The sequence below is a fragment of the Wickerhamomyces ciferrii genome, contig 00201 (assembly GCF_000313485.1).
Source record: "Wickerhamomyces ciferrii WGS project CAIF00000000 data, strain NRRL Y-1031 F-60-10, contig 00201, whole genome shotgun sequence".
In the NCBI taxonomy this organism is placed as follows: Eukaryota; Fungi; Ascomycota; class Saccharomycetes; order Phaffomycetales; family Wickerhamomycetaceae; genus Hansenula; species Hansenula ciferrii.
In genome coordinates, this window is record NW_011887539.1 from 1 (window position 1) to 15,891 (window position 15,891).

At 27.3% G+C, this 15,891-nt stretch overlaps 6 protein-coding genes across 6 annotated transcripts; 1 reads left to right on the forward strand and 5 right to left on the reverse strand.

Annotated features, from left to right (window-relative positions):
* Nucleotides 1–1,031: 1,031 nt before the first annotated feature.
* Nucleotides 1,032–1,352, reverse strand: APC11 (anaphase promoting complex subunit 11; the record flags this gene model as incomplete). The annotated part of the gene is made up of 1 exon (XM_011274251.1): nt 1,032–1,352. The coding sequence occupies one exon, from the start codon at nt 1,350–1,352 to the stop codon at nt 1,032–1,034; it is 321 nt and encodes a 106-aa protein (XP_011272553.1).
* Nucleotides 1,353–2,272: 920 nt separating this feature from the next.
* On the reverse strand, nt 2,273–4,243 carry PUF6 (Puf6p; the record flags this gene model as incomplete). Its single annotated transcript, XM_011274252.1, has 1 exon — nt 2,273–4,243. One exon carries the CDS (start codon nt 4,241–4,243, stop codon nt 2,273–2,275), a length of 1,971 nt encoding a protein of 656 aa, XP_011272554.1.
* Nucleotides 4,244–4,596: 353 nt separating this feature from the next.
* Nucleotides 4,597–7,692, reverse strand: BN7_5169 (serine/threonine-protein kinase; the record flags this gene model as incomplete). Its single annotated transcript, XM_011274253.1, has 1 exon — nt 4,597–7,692. One exon carries the CDS (start codon nt 7,690–7,692, stop codon nt 4,597–4,599), a length of 3,096 nt encoding a protein of 1,031 aa, XP_011272555.1.
* A 400-nt stretch (nt 7,693–8,092) lies between these two features.
* On the reverse strand, nt 8,093–9,313 carry LEM3 (Lem3p; the record flags this gene model as incomplete). Its single annotated transcript, XM_011274254.1, has 1 exon — nt 8,093–9,313. The coding sequence occupies one exon, from the start codon at nt 9,311–9,313 to the stop codon at nt 8,093–8,095; it is 1,221 nt and encodes a 406-aa protein (XP_011272556.1).
* Nucleotides 9,314–9,891: 578 nt separating this feature from the next.
* Nucleotides 9,892–11,205, forward strand: SUP45 (translation termination factor eRF1; the record flags this gene model as incomplete). The annotated part of the gene is made up of 1 exon (XM_011274255.1): nt 9,892–11,205. The coding sequence occupies one exon, from the start codon at nt 9,892–9,894 to the stop codon at nt 11,203–11,205; it is 1,314 nt and encodes a 437-aa protein (XP_011272557.1).
* A 141-nt stretch (nt 11,206–11,346) lies between these two features.
* On the reverse strand, nt 11,347–13,674 carry MAK5 (ATP-dependent RNA helicase; the record flags this gene model as incomplete). The annotated part of the gene is made up of 1 exon (XM_011274256.1): nt 11,347–13,674. The coding sequence occupies one exon, from the start codon at nt 13,672–13,674 to the stop codon at nt 11,347–11,349; it is 2,328 nt and encodes a 775-aa protein (XP_011272558.1).
* Between the last annotated feature and the right edge of the window lie 2,217 nt (nt 13,675–15,891).

Consider the following 15,891-nt stretch of genomic DNA (forward strand, 5'->3'; position numbering starts at 1 on the left):
GCCAGGAACTTAAATTTTAAACTTAAGATTTCAAATTTTGTGCATAAATGTAAGGAAGATCTTTGGCAGGAAATTTAAGTTTAACTTTTTTGAAGGCTTTCTAAAAAAAAAGAACACGCGTTCAACTTTTAAATTAATTAAGGACTAGAAGGTACTAAAAGAGATCCATGATCTAACCCATGAAGGTATGTAATCTTTGATGGTATATTGTATTTATATACATAATCTATAGCTAATTATGATCTTTAAGTATCCATTGATGTTATTTGTTTGTTAACTGCTCTATTCTTTGGTTAGCCGCCTTAAAGAACACCTTTTATTATTTAAAAGTCTTCTAGAACTTGAGATAGGCGATAATATACCGGCCTATACATTTGAATTTGTGAACGTATCACAATTAGATCGAATTTCATGATTTACAAGTTATAAAGTGGCTTAGCCTCTTAAACTTATTTAAACTTTACTTAACTTTGTTGGTTACAACTTACGTTTAAGTTTAAAAATCCTTACATTGATTTACATTAAAATGGAGATTTCTATTTATATGTCAATCCAGATTCCAAAAAAACACGGAAGAGAAGCCGATGATTAACGAAAACAAAAAGAAAACATAAAAAATGATCAACAACCAAGTTTTTAAACATAATTAAACCCGTTTCTTTGTAATTAGTTTGGACCTCATTTGAATCAGTTTATTGGATCTTATTAAATCTTAATTTTTGCGTAAAAAACAAACATAGTACATGATACATCCCGTCGAATCCTGATCTACCCTTTCAAAAGGAACAGGTGCAGTCTTGCAATTATGGATCTTAAACCAACTTGAGTAATTTCCATTATTTAATTGCGAAAATTTAATCTTAATTGAGCAGTGATAGTGAATATAGTGATAGATATGATAATTTGGTAATCATTTGTAAGAATCATTTGTAAAACATAACAAAAACCTGCTAGTATAATATCCCCAATGAAACCAAAGTATTCGAATAGCAATTTCATAACCTATTAGAAAGCACCCCAAAAAACACCTATCATCCTTCAAAATTAAATGATTCAATATATGAAAGAACTTGAGAACCACCTAATTGTTTTTCACCATGAACAGCTTTAAATGATCTTCTACACATTGGACAAAGATTTTTTGAAGTTTCAATCTCTAACCATTTCACAATACAATGCATATGAAACCTATGTGTACATTCACCAACAACTAATGGACATTGATCTCCTGGTATTTTACAATTTGAACATGTTGCATCAAATGAAACTCGACAAATACCACAAACTTCTTCTGAGGGAACATCCCATGACCAAGTGGCAACTCCATTCCATTCTAATATATCAACCAACATGACCTATTGATATATACTTTGATTCTGAATGTGATATGAATGATGATATGAATGGTTTTGTTGATGGTGTTGATGGCGTTAAAGTTGATGTTGATGTTGATGTTTTTAATTATGATTTGTGTTTTTGAAATGTAAACAAAAAAATTACGCGAATTATTGAATTTATTGAGGTTTTCACCAGAGTTTGAAATAATTCCGAGTTTAAAAAAATACTTCCCGTACCGATTTTTCGCGAACATTTTTTCAAACTTGAACAATTTTTTTACTTCAAACTCGGTGACATTGCCTTATTATAATCTAATGTCACCGCTTTGAAAAAAAATCAATATAACGGCGAACATCCAGCTAAAATTAAAAAAAATACTACAGTATAAAATTTCAGATATTTCTCTTGTAGAGAATCTCATTTTCAGTCATAATTGACTTATTTTTAGTTGTGTAATATAACCCTAAAGTTGGGACCTTTCGTCTATTCACCTACAAGATTTATCGATCGTTAAAATTGAAAGTTTCTGTGCGTGGCTTTATCAATTTTGTATTTTTTTAAACTCCATTTTTTTAAACCCTGGTGAAAACCTCATATATATGTGGTCGGAATTTAAATTTGATATAAATCAATCGATAAAGTAATATAGCTGGTGTTTTTGTGAAGAATGGGGAACAATAAGAAGTGGAAAAGATAGACATTTGATATACCATTTCATAACTGATTATTGTCTAGTTTTCTTTCAATTCATTTATAATTTATCGAATTTCAACACGTGACTATATTTTTGATTTCCGACTTACCTATAAACTCATGAATATTCCATACTACAATTAAAACTAAACATGATGGAATTATATATTCATCTCCATCAAAATGTAATATACAATCATTATTATACAACTCTAAAAAACCATAATTACTTTTATATTACTCAAAATTCAGCAATTTTAGCTAATAATTGAGCACCTTTATTATCATCATCAGCTTTTTTAACAATTTTTTTCAATTTTTTCAAATCTTTAATAAACCTTGAAGATTTTTGATCTTCAATTGATTCATAAATTGCCACAATAATAAATGAAAGATTTTTATTCAAGATCCATGATTCTAAATCATTTCCAATAACTTCATTATAAAAATTTTCTGCAAATGATGAACCTAATCCTGAAACTTCAACTTTTTTAACACTCTTAGTTTTTGGATCCCATCTACCACCTTGAATTAATGATTTTAATAATCTAACTGAAAATGGTTTATTAACTGGATGTTCTTCATCATTAATATCACCTTTAAATGAATCAATAATACTTGTAATGGCTTCTTGTTTTAATGATTCATCAGCTGGTGCATTACTTAAAAATACTTCACCAATGAATTGAGATCCAATATTTTCATTTAAAATTTCTAATGAATGATTTATTATACTTTTATAAAAAGAAGTTGAAATTTTTTCTAATAATTCTTGTTTTCTTTGATCATTTGGTTTTTTAGAAGTTTCTTTTGATAATTCAATATAATGTTTTAATTCTTTTTGAATAGATGGTGAAAAAAATCTACCATCTAATCCATTTAATAAATATAAGAAAGGTCTTCTTGAATATTTATCAGTAATTAAATTATGCAATTCTTCAATATATTCACCAAATAATGCTTTGGAAACTAAAACAGTATCATCAACTGTTAAAAATAATGTTATAACAACTAAATTACCATATTCATTCTTAATTAAATTCATTGCATGATCTTTTAATGATCTAACAATTTGTTTTCTTTCTTTTGCATTAGCTCTAGCAATTAAATTACATGCAACTTCGGCACCTTCAGGTGTATGAATCAATTCAGCAAATTGTTCATGTAATAATTCAATAAATTCACGAACTTCATCATCATTAATAATTTGAATATATTCTTTCATTGCTGCATGTAAAATTTGGAACCCAGTTGAACCTTTTTCAACTGAAGCAGTTATAGTACCTGATAAATTTTTAGCAATTAAAGTTCTTTTTTCAACATTTTCATCACAAATTTCCTTAATGTTTTTACCTTTACCACTATCTTTGAAAACTGCATATTCTGCACCCCAAAATTCTCTAATCATTTGTTTTTTTTGTTCATTTGATGCATATAATGTATATAAATCTTCAACAACATAAGCACCTTCTCTATGTCTCATTAATTTTCTTAATTTACCATGTAATTCATCCAAAATTAAAGTTCTTGATTCTTTTGAACCATAATGTAATAATTTAACTAATAAATATTTACCATAAGAACTTGTAGCTAATTCATAATAATGTTTTTTCAATGCATTACAAATAGCTTCTCTTCTTTCCTTAGAACTATATTTAACTAAAGTTTGAACAACTCTTGAAGCATCATGTTTCATAACTAAATCTTTAATAACATCTTTTGATAAATTCCATACTTCATCACATAATTTATCACGAATTTCTTTTGGTAATGGAGGATTTTTAACTCTTAATTTTTCCCATAATGATTTAATATGTTGAACTTGAGCACCTGATTTTCTTTGTAATTTTCTTTCAGCTAAAGTTTTTCTTTGTTCAGCATGTTGTTCTTTTGAAGTTTGTTTATTTGGATCTCTTTCTTTTTCTTTATCTTCTTCATCTTCTTCATCTTCTAAATCATCATCACTATCTGATCCGATTTTAATTTCATCTTGATCTAATTCATCTTCACTAGATTGATCCAATTCATCTTCACTAGATTGATCTAATTCATCTTCACTTTCAGAAACTGAATCATCTTGTTCAGATTGTTCAGATTCTTCAGATTCACTTTCAACTTTACTTGATCTCTTATTATTAAACTTAGACTTCTTAACAACAGGTTTAGAAGCTGGAACAGAAGAACGTTTGGTTCCCTTATTAGTGACACCCATTATATAATATGATCTTTAAGACTAATTATACCTTTAAATATCTCTATATAAAGTATGGGTACTTAATATTTATTTAAAAAAATCTAAGTACAGTAAAAAAAATTTTTTGGTTCTCACACTTTTTTTCAAAAGCTCATCGCGTCGGAAATGTGTTTGAAGAAATTGGCGTATATACATAATTCCGATAGATTTTATATAAACTTTTAATTTTTGATTTATTTGAATTTATCAAGTATTTTCATAAAGTCATCTACAGCTAGTTATAATTATAGGAATATATATACTCATAAATGCTATAAACGTTCATACATTAAAAATTCATTGGTTCATTGAACTATATGCTGTTGTTGTTGTTAAGATGATGATAATATTTCATCAATTATTTTATCAATTAATAATGATTTTGTTGGCTTAATTTCAACAAGTTTCTTTTGTAAGATTTGGGAAGTTCCATTATAAGACTCCTCATTAGCCTTTTCTGATAAAACTTTCAATAATTTAAAAAGATTTAATCTTATAACTAAATCATTTTGGTAAAAATTAATTTTGTAGAAAATATTTTCTAAAAATTGAACATTATTGAATAATTGAAACCTTAGTTGATTGATTGATTTAGAAATTTGATATGAATTTAATAATTTAATGAATCTTTCTAAATATAATTCAAAATTCAAACAATTCTTATCCATAAAACTTCCAATTATTGTATCATCATAATTCATAATTTTTTCTATAATTGATTCATCATGACCTAATCTTTCATAAATCCCCACAATTGAATCTAATGAATTAGCCTTCCAAACAGGATCATTCAAAGAATTGATATATATATCCAATATTTCAAATTTTGAAATTTGTAAAAATTTAATTAAGGATTGATTAAATGATAATTCACAAACTAAGGGGAAAATAAATTCAAAACATAATTTAATTTGTAAATTAATAATCAAGTTATAGAATATTGGGAATACTTTATATTTGATTATAGTTAATTGATTTTCTGGGTTTAAATGACAACAACTGAAAATCATTGAACAAATTAAATTGATGAAATCATATCTTGGTGATTTTTTACTTTGTTGTTTATCTAATGAATTAATCAAGAATTTCAAAATGTTAACATTTGAAGAAATTTCATTTAAATTTAATTTTTTCAGAAAAACCAAAATTTTAAATTGATTATCATTAGATAATTTATCAAATATTTTAAAAATTGAATTTAAAAACATTGGTTTGAAAACTGATGAATCAACATTATTATTATTTGAATGTAATTCTGATATAATAGAAACAACATCATTAATTGCCGATGTATGATTTGATTGAGAGAATACCATCAAAAAAATTCCAATCCAATCAATCGTATTTGGTGTATTGAAAATTGTGAAAGTTATTAAATCTTTGGGTATTTTACCTGGGGAAATTTGGAAAGATTTCCTTATTGTTCTAATTGTAAATATGGGTAAATTTGGATCTAATTTAAAATCTTCCTCTAACAGGTTTAAACTTTCAAATAATCCACCAGTTTGAATAAATATAATTAATGAATTTTCATCAATATCGAAAATTGTATTTAAAAATTCAACGATTTGATTTCTTAACATGGAAGGTGTTTCTTTAGTTATTAAATTTTTAGATGAACCTATTATACCAGAATTATTAATTATTGTGGAAATATCAGGTAATTTAATAATTAATTTAGACAACATTATAAAAATTTCTATAATTGAATCAAATTCTTGGATATATTGATTTATTGTGAAACTCAATTGATAAATGAACCCATCATTAATTAATTCTAATGAATCTATAGTATCATTATCTAATTTCCTTATTATATCTTTTAATGTAATTATATCTAATGGATTCAATTTTAGTTTTTTCTTTAGTTTCTGTGCAGATAATATAAATCCATCTTGTTCTAAAGGTCTAAATAATGAAACACCATTAGATGGATTTGTAATTGGATTTGATGTAATTGGACTTGATAATGTTGAGCTTGTTCCATTTAAATCTAAAGTATCAAATTCATTACTAAGTTTATTATCAATGAATGTATTTAAATCATGTTCAGAATGTTTAAAAGTAGAATGCATATCTAAAGGTAAGAAATTTTTGCTGATGGTGGATCTCTTAATTGAATTAAATTCATTAATTGATGGTTTCCTTTCTAATGATGATGAAGAAGTTATTGATGATGCATTTGATTTGGATTTATTCTTCTTATTAAACTTGGTTAACCATGGATGATTAAATAATTCTTTAGCAGAAATTCTTTCATTTGGTTGTTTGGCAAAACACTTCATAATAAAATCTTTACAAAGTTCTGATATGAAAGTTGGTATTGGTGGTGAATCATCAGTTACTATAGCATGTAATGCAGCCATTTCATTTAAATGAGAATATAATGGTTCACCAGTTAATAATTCCACTATAGTTGCACCTAATGACCAAATATCAGATGCAGTTGAAGTACCATCCATGGAAATAATTTCAGGTGCCATCCAATTTGGTGTACCTGCAATTGAATAAGTTTTAATAGTATTTGAAGAAACTTTTGTGGAAACACCAAAATCTGTTAATTTTATATCACCTTTGGAAGTTAATAAGATATTTGCAGCTTTAACATCTCTATGAACGACACCTTGACTATGTAAATATTTTAAACCTTCCAAGACTTGTACAAGGTATTTAGCAACTTGTTTTTCACTTAATGGACCTTGTTTTTTATATAAAGTTCTAAGGGACCCACCAGAACAATATTCTAGAAAAATTAATAATTTTTTATCATTTTTGATAAATCCATGATATTTAACAATATTTTTATGTTTTAAAATTTTCAATAAATCAATTTCACACATTAATTCCAGTATATTATCATCATCTTCAATAAAAATTTCCTTTATAGCAACTTCATCATTTGTAATTTTATTAATAGCTCTATAAACATTAGCAAAAGCACCACGACCAATAGTTTCTTTAAATTCATAAGATGATAAAATATCCCTTGATGAAAATAATTTACCAGGTTTTTTCTCAAATCTTTGAGCTGGTGTTAATGAAACTTTTGAATTTGAAGCCTTGGGTACTAATGGATCAATTTTTGTTGGTGTATTAAAATTAAATCTTTGAGGTTGTTGTGAAGATAATTGTGGAACAGAAGATCTTGATTTTAGATTATTTCTATTCCTAGGTTTTGTAGGTGTTTGAGGTATTTCACCATTGGGCACATAGTTTAAAATGGGGATATTTTCAAATGAATTATTGATATTATTATTATATTTTTGTGGTGAACCAGAATTTGATCTTGGTGGTGAAGATGATTGTAATTTCTTAAACTTGGGCGATTGCAGCAGTTCATTTTCCTCTATACGTGATAGTTCTTCAATCTCACTGTCTTCTTCTTTGAACCGGTGAAGATATTCATTCTTGAACAAATTTGAAGCCATGATATACCCAGCAAGTATAGCGCTATCTGAGATCAGCCAGTCTAAAAAAACCTAAGATTGGGTCTTTTGATCCCGTTTTTTCTTGTATAACCTGAGTCCCAGCCTCAACCAACGTAAGAACTATGATACCAGCACCTTCTTGCCTCTTTAAACGAATGAAAATTGGTTATGAATTGATTGATTTTGCTAACAATTTCAAATTTCCGTTTCATGTCAAATTTATTGTTTACAAAATAAAAACAAAGCCCTCGGAACAAATACGAATATGGAAATAATCGAGATCCGGTTGAAATATGGATTACGTAATGTACACTATAAAAATTATGTAATATACAAATATAAACTTGATAAATTGAGTCATAAAATTGGTTTAAATTGGTTTTAATGGTTGTTGTATTGTCTAGTTATCTTCCTCTAACTTCACTGGTTGTTGGTTCCAACTTAATAATGAAACATCCCCCATTTTACGTGGAACAACAAGGTTAATAATTAAGAAAACAATACTTAAAATTAAACAAATCCCACCAGCAACAATCCATGCAATCCCCAAGAATGGATTACGACCTCCAATAACAGATCTTGTAGTTAAATAAATGGATTTTTTACCATTAAATTCCTTAACGGGCCAATTCATACCAATTTCAACTTCATAAGTACCAGCTTTCAAGACTTCATCATCATTTCTTAAAACTAATTTACTAAAAGTTGATAAACCAGGTATTTGCATCCAATTTTGAAATTCTGACCATTTAGAAATATCTGGAATATTATCATCAGTATAACCATCTGGATACATTTTTTTCCAATTTGGTGGTGGAACAATTTCTGATGCTTTATATTTAGTTTTTTTAAAACGATTTTTATTTGTAGCCCATGCAATACCTTTATTTGTCATTTCATAATCACTACCATCACTAGAACTTAAACCTTTAAAAGTGTCATTGAAAAATGAATTTGCAATTAATCCACATGGATAAATTCTTTTACCATTTTCATCTAAACTTAAAGGTTCACAATTTTGTCCCACTGTATCTTTAATAATTTTAATACTTGCATCTTCACCATTTAATTGATCTTCACTATATGATCTTGCAAAACGACGATGATTTGCATAAAAATTTTCTAATCTATATAATAAAAACACAGCTGGTCCAATATCATTTGGTATTGTAAATTGTAAATTACAAATTCCTTGTTCATCTGTAGCTTCTGATGATGAATTTTTTGAATATTTCCATTTTGGAGCTGTTGAAAATTCATTTTTAAAATTAGCTTCAAATTTATCATCAGGTATAGTTTCAAATGAATTTGATTGTGAATCACATTCAGTATAATCTATTGTTAAATCTTCAACTTTATAAGAACCATAAAGCATACCAGCGCCTAATGGTATGAATATCACTGCAAGAATTAAAAATAATGGAATAACATATTTTGGTGTTATTATAGGATGAATAGCTTTTAATTTTTGTTGAGTAAAATTATTTTCTTTTGGTCTTCTTGATTTTTCCTTCTTTATAATTGGAGTTTCATCTTCACTAACTGAATCAGAATCAGAATCTTGATTTTGATCTACTGTTTTCTTATTTCTATGGAACAGGTTTCTTGACTTGAGGGCCATTATGAATAAACACCCTTAACAACCAAACGTCTCAGCTAGATTAACAAACAGCAATATGAAATATTCCAATTGTTGATGTTTTATTCAAGTACGTTTATTTAATTAAAATTAACCCGATAACCGTGGATTTCAATTCGCGAATTTTAAGAAAAATATTAAATTCGCGCAAAAAATAAAAGACACGGCTTGAAATGGCAGAGCTCACGTGATTGTTTTAACTAAAATCCCATTAAAAAGGTGTTAAATGATGAGATTTCAACCAGGAAAAAGAAGCATAGTATTATATTAAGTGTTTTCTATCATATTTATGCTTTTCCGTACTCTTTTCAGTATAGTTTACCCTTCAAATTCATAAATCTATGTATTTTGGTACCCATTTTTACCCACACACCCATAGTCAACACTCATCTCTCTGTGTAAATTCCAGTACCAAAATATTCTCATTTTCAAATTTTTTTTTTTCGATTGCACTGAAAAAGTCAAAAAAAAAATCAAAAAAAGGTCCAAAAAAGCACTAGTATTAAATAGACAACTTGATCAACTTTGATAACAAATCCACTTAAATATTAATTTTCAAGATGGATCAACAAGCTGATGATGCTCAAAAAAACATTGAAATATGGAAAGTCAAGAAATTGATTAAATCCTTGGAATTAGCAAGAGGTAATGGTACTTCAATGATTTCTTTAATTATACCACCAAAATCTCAAATTTCATTTTATCAAAAATTATTAACTGATGAATATGGTACTGCTTCAAATATTAAATCAAGAGTTAATAGATTATCTGTCTTGTCTGCAATCACTTCTACTCAACAAAAATTAAAATTATATACAAAGGTTCCACCAAATGGGTTAGTTCTTTATTGTGGTGATGTTATAACTGAAGAAGGTAAAGAAAAAAAATTAAATATTGATTTTGAACCTTTTAAACCAATTAATACTAAATTATATCTTTGTGATAATAAATTCCATACTGAAGCTTTATCTGAATTATTAGAAAGTGATGATAACTATGGATTTATCGTTATGGATGGTAATGGGTCTCTTTTCGGGTTATTATCTGGTAATACAAGAACTATTATAACAAAATTTACTGTTGATTTACCAAAAAAACATGGTAGAGGTGGTCAATCTGCTTTACGTTTCTCAAGATTGAGAGAAGAAAAAAGACATAATTATGTTCGTAAAGTTGCTGAAGTTGCTGTACAATGTTTTATTACAAATGATAAAGTTAATGTTAATGGTTTAGTTTTAGCTGGTTCTGCTGATTTTAAAACTGAATTATCAAAGTCTGATTTATTTGATAATAGATTACAATCTAAAATTGTTAAAATTGTTGATATTTCTTATGGTGGTGAAAATGGTTTTAATCAAGCTATTGAATTATCTGCAGAATCTTTAGCAAATGTTAAATTTATCCAAGAAAAGAAATTAATTACACATTATTTCGATGAAATTTCTCAAGATACTGGTAAATTTTGTTATGGTGTTGAAGATACATTAAAAGCTTTGGAAGCTGGTTCATGTGAAACTGTTATTGTCTATGAAAATTTAGATGTTGTACGTTATACTTATAAAGATTCTGAAGGTAATGAAGTTATTGTTCATGCTTCACCAGAACAAGAAGATCAAACTTTTAACATTGATAAGAACACCGGTACAGAAATGGAATTAGTTTCTGAACAAGTTTTATTAGAATGGTTAGCTGAATCTTATAAAAATTTTGGTGCAACTTTAGAATTCATTACTGATAGATCAAGTGAAGGTGCTCAATTCGTTAGAGGTTTTGGTGGTATTGGTGCACTTTTACGTTATGCTTTGAATTTCGAACAATTGGTTGATGAATCTTCTGATGATGAATATTTTGATGATGATGAAGATTTCATTTAATCTTTTATGACCCCCTGATCCATGACCCAAAATGATTTTTAAAAGTTTGTTTTTGTATAATAGAATGTAATAATTTTCAATTACAATTTGCATATTATATTCATAAACATTGTATTTACTATATATAACTCTATGTATTCTCTATTTCTTTTTATTTTTATTCTTTTTATTAGTTTTCAATTGTTGTAATGCATCAACTTTATCATGTCCAATAATATTACCATGTCCAATACCTTTAGCAATTGAATCAGCTAAATTAATTAAACCACCAGTAAGATAACTTTTTCTTAAATCTTTCCTTATATTTTGTGATAATAATCCTGATAATTCATACTTCTTTTTTGATATTTCATTTGATGATAATCTTTTATTTTCTTTTTTACTTCTATTTTTTTTCAAAATTTCATCTTCTTCCATATCACTCATATCAATATCTAAATCCTCTGCAGCTTGTTTTAACCAACTATCCTCTTTAGTTAAAGATTTTGTTGAAACTTCATTATCAGCCAATTGTGAAGCTAATACAGATCTTTCTCTTAATTGATTAACAATATCACTTTCAATTGGTAATCTTTCAACATCTTTAGTCCATTTTTTAGTAGATTTACCTTTAAATTTAGTTTTATCATTTGATAAAGCTTTTCTTAAATTTCTTAAAGGTCCACTTGCTTCTTGTGGTGAACAAATCATAACTGAAATACCTTCCATACCACTTCTTGCAGTTCTACCAGAACGATGAATATAAACATCTGCACTTCTTGGTAAATGATAATGAATAACATGTTGGATCCCAGGGATATCTAAGCCTCTTGCTGCAACATCTGAAGCGATTAAAACAATTGGTTTATTTGGATCTGAATTCTTAGAAACAGATTCTTTAAATTTTTCAATACTATTTAAACGTTGTTTTTGAAGCATTGATGAATGTATAGCAAATGTTGGAATTTTTAAATTATTTAAATATGGAACTAATCTCTTGACAGAATCAATTGCATTTGTGAAAACTAATGTAGTACCAGGATACATTAAAAGGAAATAATAAAGATATAAATCACGTTCTGCTGGTAAACATTCAACCATAGTTTCGGTAATTTCATTAGCTAATTTTTGATTTGGATTTAAATCAATAAATTCTGGTTTCTTGGAAAATTTAATCTTTTCATTTAAAATTTTAATAATTTGTTCACGTTCATCTAATTTTGAAGGTTCATCTTTTGGTTTATAACCTTGATGAACTAATTTTGAAAATAATTCAACTGCAAAAGTTGCAGAAAAGACTAATGATTGCCATTTATCTTGTTTTGTACGATTTGTTGATAAAATTTTTAAAATTTGTTCAAATTCATCAAAATGACCATCTTGTAATAATCTATCAGCTTCATCAAGTACTAAAATTTCTAAATTTGAAACTTTTTTAGCAAATTCACCATTTCTTTCAATTAATTCTAAGAATCTCCCCGGGGTAGCAACAATAATTTGACCAGAATTTTCATATTTTAAAATTCTTTCTTGTTTTTGAATTGAAAGACCACCAGTTAAACTTAATATAGAACTTTGATGGGATGGGAAAAATTTTGAAATTTTATTTAAATGATCAACAACTTGATGAGCTAATTCTCTTGTTGGTGTGAATATAACACCAGCTGGGAATTTTGGATCTTTTAAAGATACTAATCTTTCTAAAATTGGAATACCATAGGCTAAAGTTTTACCTGAACCTGTTGATGCCTTACCGATAATATCATTACCTTCTGAACAAATAGGGATACATTTTTTTTGAATTGGTGTTGGTTTTGTAAAATTTAAATGGGAAAGACCTTGTAATGTATATGTTGATAAATCTAAATTTGACCAAGCTGGTAAATCTGCCTCTTCTTCTGGTAATTCAATTTCTTCAAAGTTTAAATTGTTTGAGATTTTACCAAAACCTTCAAGTTTAGAATTCTCTTTGGATTTTTGTTCTTGTTTAACAGGCTTTGATTTTTTTTCAATAGGTTTTGGTTCTTCTTCTTCTTCGTTGTCGTCGACATCTTCTTCGTTTTCATCTTCTTTTTCTTCATCTTCTTCTCCATCTTTCTTTTCATCATCTTCATCTTCATCCATTGAAACATCATTATCTTTATCAAAAGGATCTTTATCATCAACTTCTTCCTCATCTTCAGCATTTTTAACATTATCTTCCTTAGTAATGAATTGAACTTTCCCATCGACGACTTTAACACCAACACCATCAATTTCTTCTAATCCATAAAGACCACCAAAATCATCTAAAGTATCAGGAATTTCAACATTTTTCCATCTTAATTGATCACCACCTTCAATAACTTCTTTTTCTTGATTTTTTGGAACTTTTGGTGATTTTGATTTTGATTTTGATTTCTTCTTTAAAGTTGGTTTGGAAATCTTATTTTTATTAGATAAACCTTTTCTCTTTGCAAGAATTTGTTTCTTTAGTTGATTAGAAACCATTTTATTAAACCTGGTTCTTCACTTGTTTATTATATTTCAAAGTAAACAAATCAAAATATAAATTTTCCTATATAATAAATTTTTCCAGAAGCTCATCGGTTATGTAATCACCATGCAAAAAAAAATATTTACAAGTTTTATTATGCGATCATTCGAAAACCCATTTTAAAAAAGTATAAAAAGAACCAAATTTCCTTTAAGAAAGAGTAAATTTTGATTTCAATAGTTTCAAAATGGCCAAATCTACAGGGTTCTTGAAAAAAAATAGATCAATCACCGGTAAAACTTTCACAAAACCATCAATTAAACCAGCCAATACAAGGAAAATTATACGAAGATATCATTTATTATTAAATAAAAAAGAGATAATATATAAGAAACTATCAGAACTAGGATCAACACAGATCAATGATGAGAATATTCAGAAACATTATAAATTAAAAGATATAAAAGAAATACCCACAGAATCCGAATTATTAAAAGTTAGTAATGAAACATCCAAAACAAATTTATTAATAATTTTATCCAAAATTAATTATGAAATCGTGGAGAAAGGTGGTCTTTCCAAATATCAAATTGCATCTATTCATGGACAAGAAACTAATAGAGGGAGTGATTCTTCAAAATGGTTGTTTGAAGTCATGCCAGAATTGAAAGATACAAAATTAAAAGCATTAGAAATTGGTTCATTATCAACTAAAAACATTATATCAAAATATTGTGAAACAACAAGAATTGATTTAAATTCAAATGAACCTGGTATAACAAAGCAAGATTTCATGGAAATATCAATACCCAAAGATAATAAAGAAAGGTTTAATATAATTTCATGTTCATTAGTCTTGAATTTTGTTTCAACTCCAAAAGATCGAGGTAATATGTTACAAAAATTTGAACATTTTCTTATAAAAGATGATCCTTCTCAAAACCCACTAGTATTTTTTGTGCTTCCCCTGAGTTGTATAACAAATTCAAGATATTGTGATAAAAATCATTTCATAAAGATTATTAATTCATTAGGTTATGAATTGATTAAATATAATGAAGCTAAAAAATTGGTATATATGGTTTTAGAATATACTGGTGATAAAAAACCTCGGGAATTCCCCAAGAAGAAACTTCATGATGGTGCTTCAATGAATAATTTTTGTATAGTTATATAATGAAAATAATGAAGAAATGAACTAGAAATTAATACTGGAAATTTATGGAATTTAAAATTTTTGGTTATATGTGTAGTGCCCATTGCAAGTTTGTGTTCCTTACCATTTCTGGTTTTCCGCGAATTTTGATGTTTTTAATTTTGGTGGCCAAAAATGTCAAAAATCAAAATCAAAATCTATTGAAATCTATAAAACAAGAAGTAACAATTTTAAATCAATTTAGAACAAAGAATCATTTAAAATGGTATGTTATTGATGAGATCATTGTCATTGATGTCAATTGATGATCTTGTGCTGTGTTTTTTTTCCTGAGATTCATACTAACAATCCACTTTTTTAGGGTCAAGGAGCTTCAGGATTACCTGGTGGCGATAGAAAGAAGAAAGATCAAAAAAATAAAAAACCAAAATATGAAGCACCAGTTAAAACTAAAATAGGAAGAAAGAAACGGAAAGGAGGTCCATCAACAGCAGAAAAATTACCAGATGTTTTCCCAAGAAATCGTTCAAAATTAAAATTATTAAAAACTCAACGTATACATGATCATTTATTAATTGAACAAGAATATGTTGCAAGTATTGAAAATTTAAAACCTTTTGAAAAAAAACAAAATGAAGAAAGAGACCGTGTAGAAGAAGTTAGAGGTTCTCCAATGACTGTTGGTACTTTAGAAGAAATTATTGATGATGATCATGCAATTGTTAGTTCAAGTTCAGGTCCAGAATATTATGTATCAATTTTATCATTTGTTGATAAAGAATTATTAGAACCTGGTTGTTCAGTTCTTTTACATAACAAGACAGTATCAATTGTTGGTGTTTTGGAAGATGATGCAGATCCTTTAGTAAATACAATGAAGATTAACGTTGCACCAACTGAAACTTATGCAGATATTGGTGGGTTAGAAACTCAAATTAAAGAAGTTAAAGAAGCTGTTGAATTACCTTTAACTCATCCAGAATTATATAGTGAAATGGGTATTCATCCTCCAAAAGGTGTTATTCTTTATGGTTCTCCAGGTACAGGTAAAACTTTATTAGCAAAAGCTGTTGCA